Here is an 8,490-nt window from a genome sequence, read left to right on the forward strand (position 1 = left end):
AAAACCTAAATGTAATAGCCTTTTATTGCCAATATGCTTTTGTATATGGGAGATTTATAGAAATGAGAAATACCATATGCTGGTGGTGGTGAGCTAATGAAAATTACCAACACTAGTTAAGATTGTATAATAACCTTTCCGACACTCAAAATAATCTAAATTTTCAAATGACCTTACCAACCATTTCCATGACAGGCAAAAGAGCTCTGGCAAGGCTACGGCAGGCCATATCCGGCCACCACAAAGCCGAATCTTAGTGGGCAGTCTCACAAGCTCGCTTCTCCAGCACTCAGCAGGGCAAAGCCTTAACCTCATCGGAACTTACTGGGGCTCACAATGACCTCACTGGCACTCCACAATCAGGCTTCAGAGTTGTGAGCTCGGCGCAGGCAGGCCTTGCAAGGCCAACATAAGGCCAACCTCAGCCTCCCACAACCTCACACAAGCCTTGGCTCCGTCAACTACATGCTGAGTGAGTGGTACACAGCACAACAGCCTCGGCCTCATGCCAGGAGATATTATGCAAGTGATGTGGACTTTTTGCCCTCAGAATGATATTATGCAATTTATGAACGCCAAAAGCTGCTCACGAACGTTATAAGATAAATTTTCATTTATGTTAATAACAGCAATCATCATAGGCCCAAACAGCATTCGCTTTCTCTTGAGCACGTGTATACTGTATACTACGCAGGCAACGACCTGTCTGGTTCCATATCCTCAGCATCCATTCAAGCACACCCAAAATAAAATAAAAATAAAAAAAAAAGACCCACGCATCTCAAAAAAGTGCAGAGATTAGCTATAATGTACGTGCAACAGTACAAGTTTGAACGGTAAAACATAAGATTTACTTGATGAAATGTCGAGTTTTAGACCATACACCAGTCTCCAGAACGTGAACATAAAAAGAAAAAAAATTTGAGCTTTCAGTTTTTTTATTTATATTTTTACCACATGGACATACTGGGTTTTCAGGTGTTCAGATAACACATGGCACATACACCAGTCTCCAGAACGTGAACATAAAAAGAAGAAAAAAAATTGAGCTTTCAGTTTTTTTATTTATATTTTTACCACATGGACATACTGGGCTTTCAGGTGTTAAGATAACACATGGCACATAAGCTTCCGCGCCCAGTTCACATCTCCAAACAGACATATTCACAGAGCCAAAGTAAAGAAACTGGCCATACAGAGAATATTCGATTATTCCGAGTGCCACAAAACGGAATGAAGAAAAGAAAAAGGAAAAACACAAATCATTGCTCAAAACATTGTTCGAGACTCTGAACAAATCAAGAAATTATATCCCAACAAAAACTCGTCTAATAACAAGTAATTCTCGCAGCACTGCAACTTAACTCCCAATTAAATAATAGCATCGTAAAACCCTAGATAAACTCTCTTGAACAACACCCAAACTGAAAGGAAAAAAAAAAAATAAAACGCAATCTTCAACCTGCAAACATGACCCAAAAGTTCGACCAATTTTGACAGAAAGACCAAGTGAAGGACTCACAGACCACTGGCATTCCAGCCCATAAAATCACAATCCAATGACTAACAGTAGAATGGATATGCCAATGCAGGGTTGAAAATAAGGCCGAGCTGACTACTCATCATATTCCAAGGTATGCATTTGTTTTGGAAAGAAACAATACCAATTCTTTTTAAGTAGAGGAAGCAGGCTCCTCGTCCTTTTTTTCAATATCTTCTTTCACTGTATCACTCTTGACATCTTTATCCTCCTTGGCTACAGCAGGGGCCTCCTCTGATGTTTTTTCCTCGGTCTTTTTCTCTTCAACACTCAACTTCTCAAGAAGCCCAGCAGCTGCGGAAGCATCTTTGTTTTCTTCCTTCTTCTGCTGAGACTCAGCAACTTCTTGAAACTTTTCCATGAACTGTTTGCAGTCTGATACCAAAACGAACAACAGTCAATACTCTATACATAAGACATGGTAATGCAGCGCTTTAATATGATGTTAGAATAAACTAGCAGTTCACCATGAACCTCAAGTAGAGTTTGAAACAAGAATTTAACACTTGCAATAATCTAGAAGATAATAAACGGATATAAGTAGCGTGGTTCAAAGTTAGAAAGTATCCCATATTTTGAATGGACATTGAAATGTAATTCTCTTTCTAAGAGCCTAAAGGATGTTGATGCATGCAAAGTGGGAAACTGAGATCAAAATGCAAACTGTAAAGCAAAACGTTCATGCTGAGTTCTTCTAACACTAGCTCTCAAAGTCTCGGGCAATCACCATCCAAACCATATCTAACTAGAGGTGGGAAAAATTTTTGATCATTTGAAACATACATCACAATATGATCGTGTGTAAAGGGAATAAATGGAGCTTGACAGGAGAATCCATCACAGTTCTTAATTTCTTGATATATTCCTAGAAGCTCTATAACAAAAGCAAACAAAAATTCATGCATCAGAACTTATAATTCAATTACAGAACACTTGAAGCAAAGACTCAAATAATTTTTCCTGTTAGTAGGAATTGAATTGGTGAAGAATAAAAAATCAGTACCAATCACAATAAACTGTATCAAGTTCAACATATTTCTAAAGATCATACTTCTATGGAATCAAGCACAACACCCCCATTACAGCCATATACGCATCCAAGCATGTAGGTACACATACTTTATGCCCCTCAAGGAGAAAAACTGGAATACCCTCTATGCAAATCCGAGACAAAGAAAAATATCACCTTAGTTTTGTTTGGTATCTTTGCTACTTGGTAAAATAATACTATTGGCTAAACTAAACTAAAATAATGACGAAAACTTTTTTAAGCTGCATTAATTACTAGTCCAATTTACAACAAATTGGAAAAATTTTCTTTATCTCTAGGTTGTTCATATTCAAATGAAATTTGCTATTGCAGAACAAAAAGCTTCAAAAACTTGACAAATTTCCAAAGTAAGCAAAAAAAAACCATGAATAATAAAGTGACTGAGAGGCCCTAAAGAATTGGGGACACCAGTATCAATTCTGTAAAAAGATTTGAGCCTCATTTGTACATAAAAGTGGTACAGAGTAGTAATTAAACTTCATAAGGGGTACTGGGCCCTATTGACAGTTCATATGTCTAGTATAAGCCCTAATTGTGATCATTTTATTAGGTTCTTCATGCACAACCATCTCCCAAAATTTCACACCAGAAAGGAACACAAAATTAAAGAGTACCATAAGCGATTAAGTGCCGGTGATGCCATTTTCTTTAACATAAAAAAATGACTTGTATAGTAAAAGCAATTAGGTAGCCCAGATTGATCTCCAAACAACAAACGATAACAAGCAAATAATAATTCATGAAAAATAGAGATATAATAGCAACATGTAGTAGCATTTCCAATATAGAGATCGATTAAGCGAAGTAAACTTCGAATCATACTCACTTTCAACTGATGGAAATCTAATACAGAAAAGCTCGTCCTTCAGTTCACCATCAGCAAAATCAGCGGCGTGCCACACGCAAGACTTGTCGTTTCCGGCGTGCTCCTGCACAGACATGGATGGAAGAACTGCAAGCATGCAATCACAGATCAGAACCCTAGCCAAAAGCAAATTATACACATATACAAACATACATACATACATACATACAACAGTATGAAGAATCTACTAACCAAGGTGATTGGCGCAGATCTTGAGGGTTTTGGATTGCCTCATAACAAGCCGAACCTTCCCAGTCTCCTTGTGCTTCAGAAGCTTAACGGTGCCGGCACCTCGCTCCTTCCACTGGTTTCCGTCTTTGTCGAAACGGTAGAGCTTCGATTTACTAAAAGGAAAACAAAAATCACAGACACAGAGAATCAAATCATCAATCAGAATTCCAAAACCCTAGATTTTCACAGATCACCAAAAAAAAAAATCACAAATCGGAGAGCACCGGAAAATTAGAGAGAAACATACAGATCGAGGATGGCATCTTCGTCTTCTTCGCCGGTGCTGACGGCGACCTCCTCGAGCTTGACGATCGGAGCGACCTGAGCTCCGGTGTCTTCGTCGTCGGCGGCGGGGGCGTCTTCCTCTTCTCGGTGCTCGGGATCGTTGCTCGACATGATTGGGAGGAGAAAGGGACAAGAAGAAAAGGCTGGCGAGAAAGAGAAATACAGAAGAAGAGCAAAGAAGAGCTAGGGATGGGCTGGCTGTTGGGGACTTTTCGTGATGTAGGAAGGAAAATAGGGTTTTATAGTCAAGAGAGAGAGTGGGGAGAGAAAAATGAGAGGGTTAAGAGACTCGAGGCGTGATGTTTACGCACCAAAGGGTGCCAAAATTATTTATTTATTTATTTTGGCGCTATCTTTTTCTCTTTTTCCTTTTATTTTTATTTTTATTTTTATTTGTTGTGGTGCTTCACTTGGTTATATGCTATGGTTCAAAATTCGTTTGCATAATTCAAAAAAAAAGATCCTTTGCATAAATAAAATATTCTAATTAATTTCGCTTGCAAAAATAATTTTTTTAAATAAAATTGTCTATACTGTGTTTCCCTCAGTATACATATATATATTGAGGGTCCGTTTGGAAGCTGTATTTGACTCAGGATTCTGGGTCACGTGGGAGAATCCACATTTGGTGGCCCAAAATCTGTGGCCTGACCCAGAATCAGAAGAGAGGTGTTTGAGATCACTTGGATCCGGATTCCAAAATCAGGGGGGCCTGATTCAGCCCGGTCCCAAATCAGAGCACAGTGCTCCCCCCTTCCCCCGAGTAATGGTTTTTCCCGTGCTGAGAAATAACCCCCACCCACCCCAATGCACTCCCATCGACCAATTTTCCCTTGGCCAGAGAATCTCCAGCTTTCACTGTTACTTCACGCGTGAGTTTGCAGAGCATCCCAGCTTTTTTTTTATTTTTCTCCTCCATTTTCTTGCGTTGTTCACTCCTTTTCCCTGTGGACTCCTCTTTGCATTCACATCCCAACCCACGGCGGACCCCTCTTCTGGGTTTCATGAGAAATGCTTTAAGTGCTCGATTGAAGCCGAACAATCGACGGAAGCTCCACATTTGGTACCAATTTCGCCGATACTACGAAGGTAAGCCCATTTATCGGCTTCACCGGATAGGAAACAGAAGGGAGATTTACAAAGGTTCTACATTGGTCTTTGGAGCTCTGCCGGCGGTGTCCTCCATCTCCTCGTCGGACTCGAATCAGGTAAGGGTATGTCATCCTCACTTTATTTTTAGATTTCTGCGTAAATATCATTACCTAGAATAGGAGATGTTCGAAGGGCAACATGTGTGGTTTTTCTCTGGTTCATGTTTTTCCAACAGCCTACTTCGTCGTTATTTTTTGTGTTTCTGTGGTGTGTACATATCAGGAAGTGGATTGATTTATGACCAATAGTTTTCTCTGTGTGAGGAGAGGATTTTGCTTCCTTTGTTTTTAACTTTGCCGCTTATGTTGATGGATTTTCTGGATCTTTATTCTAGATCTGATCTGAGATTTTAGTGGTAGAAGAATAGTCGTTGTGGGTTGATTGTGAAGTGTGATTTTTCTTCCTCTTTTGCTTTGCTTCTGCATGCCATTGCCTTATGGCCTGCATTACAAGAGCCGATAGAGCAAGATCCAAGGTAACTGTGACTCTGCAAACAACATGAAAAAATATCCAGTGAAATTGCCGAGTGTAAGTTTTTGATCATGTGAATATGACTGCTATATTATGATAACTCTCTCTCTCATTTTCCAGTTTTATTTTCCATGATCTTCCCGAGTTTTGATTAGTATTAGACCGTTTTTTTCTCTCGTGTCGTACGGTGGTGGACTGTTTTTTCTTCTTAATAAATGGTCGGTCACTTCTCTTTCATGTTCTTGTTTGTGAATTTTGTGTTGGTTTCACTTCTTCACGGTTTGAAGCTTATGCCCTATTTTTGCACGCATTGGACTCCTCTTGCTTGTCCTATGCGTATGTAGATGCCTAAGAAAAACCCCGAGGAGAGGCCATTGTATTGGAATCCTGCAGCGGAGGAGTTTCTACTTGAGTGTCTATACGAGTACAATGACATACACTACGGGAAGGTACGAGATATTCGAGACTACAACCAATGGGCTGCTCGGATGGCCACATTTTTCGATGGATACGTACCCGACGGTGAGCGATTAAGGGAGAAACGCCGCCGACTTGGCAACCTTTACTCTGCGTATAAAGTACTGCAAAACCATACTGGAGTAGGGTGGGATCCTATTACTAAAACCTTTACATGCTCGGATGAACTGCGAACATCTCTTTGTAAGGTAATATGTGTGATTCATTACGCCTCCATTAGTGATAATGTGCTAGAGGTTACACTTTCGTTGGTAAGTGTAAGAAACTTACCAATTTCATTCTAATTTTGTTAGAGACATCGTGAAGCGAAAACGTTGTTCACTCATGGTTTGAGGCATAATGAGACGTACTTGGCAGCCGTATTCCCTTCAAGAGTTATGGCGTCCGGTTCAGCTGCATATCACTCAGTCGCCCATGTAGAGCCAACGGCTGATGTTGCTGCTGGGGATGAACAACCACAACCTCACCAGAATGCTCCTTCCCAAAACAGTGATGATGATGAGATGCCTATTGAGCTTCGTAACCGCGTGGAAAGTTTTGCAAGGCGGACTACATCCAATATCGCCTCATCATCACGGGTGATAAGAAAGAAACAGACGTGGGCACACAAATCCAATGACAGTTCACAGGAGGAGTTGCTTGAATGCATTAAGGACATGCGCAACGATTTGCGAGAGGACATTCGTTCAAGCAAAGAGACCCAACCGAGTAACAACACTGTGAATGGACCAAATGAAATGGATATGATCATAGCGTCACTCAAGGAAATAGGAGTTGATCCGCGTACGTACGCCCATGCGTTTGAAAAAATAATGGCGTCTCCCATGTGGCGGGCAGCCTGGCATAAATTGGATGAACCCATTAGGAGGGTTTTTTTAAACGACTTTGTTGATGTGCCAAAAACCCTCTATCCATGTCAGGTGCCTAATCCATATAGTCAGCCCCCACATAACTTCTCTCCCGGACCGAATCCATACACCCAGCTGCCACAGTCCTTCCCACATCCACCAAACCCCTATAGTCAGCCCCCTAACCCATACCACCAGCCTCCACCAGCCTACCAGCCACCACCAGCCTTTAATCCACCTAGCCCGTAGATGTCTATTATGATGTTTCTATGTACGAACTTAATTTGGATTAAATGGTCGATTTTCCCTTGCTTTTAGACCACGGATTAGTTTAGCATACCATGTTGTTGTGTGTAAGCAAGATTTCGAGACTATTGTTCGTGTACCGGTTTACTTTCATTCTTTGTTGTATGAGACTGTATTCTATACTATTGTTGTATCCTATGTTACTATATTATATGAAATGGTGTTTTTTTTCCATTATAAAGTAATGTATGACAATTTTTTATTATTCATTGTTGCTCTTCTTGGGTGCTCCGAAAATGGAGCACACGGCAGGTTGGTTCACTCGGTAAGGGGGTTGCGGATGCTCTGATTTCAGAGGACAGCAGCCCCCGTTTGGCCTCTTGTAAGGGGGCTGCTGGTGCTCTAATTTCAGAGCACAGCAGCCCCCGTTTGGCATATTGTAAGAGGGCTGCTGGTGCTCTGATTTCATAGCACAGCAGCCCCCGTTTGGGCTGTGACAGGGGGATGCTGGTGCTCTGATTTCAGAGCACAACAACCCTCATTTGGGCTGTGACAGGGCGCTGCTGATGCTCTGAAATCAGAGGACAGCAGCCCCCGTTTGGGCTGTGACAGGGGACTAATGTGCTCTGATTTCAGAGGACAGCAGCCCCCGTTTGGCCTATCGTAAGGGGGCTGCTGATGCTCTCGGCTGCTCACCTCCATTAGCGTTCATTGTAAACATTGAACAAGAGTGAAAGCATGCCCATAATGATATTGTCACTACGAGGGTTTTTATTTAATGACAATATTGATGATATTTGTTAAATTGCAGAAACAACAGGATGCAGCCCGATAATGAAGAACGCGATAGAACGGCCTCTGTAAGGCGTCGACGGAGATTTAAGGCCGCAATAGGCGTTGCCACGGCTGTAGCTGCTTATTTGGATACTGATACTGTAAGAAGGCCGATGCACAATTCAACATTAAGGGGCATGGACAAGGTAAATGAGCTGTTAGCCAACAACAATGAGAATGCAATGTTCAACAAAGTGCATATGGGACCGCGTGCTTTTATGATACTATGTGAAATGCTAACTGATAAAGGGTTGCTACGACCCTCATATAACATGAGCGTACCTGAACAATTATTTGTGTTCTTAACAATCATTTCACAAAGCCACAGTAATCGTGAATCACAAGACGCATGGCAACATTTAGGGGAGACAATATCACGTAGGTTTACTGAAGTCTTAGATGCTATTTGTGAATTAGAAGAAGAATTCATTAAGCCCCCAAAGTATGACAAAGTGCCCAAATTCTTACATGACAACCGTCAGAGATATGG

General features: G+C 41.2%; 1 protein-coding gene across 1 annotated transcript; it reads right to left on the reverse strand.

The window, feature by feature from the left end:
* Positions 1–1,044: 1,044 nt before the first annotated feature.
* On the reverse strand, positions 1,045–4,262 carry LOC21390985 (ran-binding protein 1 homolog a). The gene is made up of 4 exons (XM_010104481.2): positions 3,935–4,262; positions 3,649–3,800; positions 3,418–3,543; positions 1,045–1,915 (listed from the first exon to the last, which is right to left on the reverse strand). The coding sequence occupies exons 1-4, from the start codon at positions 4,081–4,083 to the stop codon at positions 1,674–1,676; spliced, it is 669 nt and encodes a 222-aa protein (XP_010102783.1). The 5' UTR covers positions 4,084–4,262; the 3' UTR covers positions 1,045–1,673.
* Positions 4,263–8,490: the final 4,228 nt, after the last annotated feature.

The sequence above is a fragment of the Morus notabilis genome, unplaced genomic scaffold (genome assembly GCF_000414095.1).
Source record: "Morus notabilis unplaced genomic scaffold, ASM41409v2 Scaffold685, whole genome shotgun sequence".
NCBI lineage: Eukaryota > Viridiplantae > Streptophyta > Magnoliopsida > Rosales > Moraceae > Morus > Morus notabilis.

Excerpts from the sequence above, each read along its gene's own strand:
- LOC21390985 (XM_010104481.2), bottom strand. The coding sequence starts at position 4,083 with ATGTCGAGCAACGATCCCGAGCACCGAGAAGAGGAAGACGCCCCCGCC. Across the intron at positions 3,544-3,648 it reads GATCTGCGCCAATCACCTTG|TTCTTCCATCCATGTCTGTG; the intron begins GTTAGTAGATTC and ends GCATGCTTGCAG. Across the intron at positions 1,916-3,417 it reads TAGATTTCCATCAGTTGAAA|ACTGCAAACAGTTCATGGAA; the intron begins GTGAGTATGATT and ends TTTTGGTATCAG.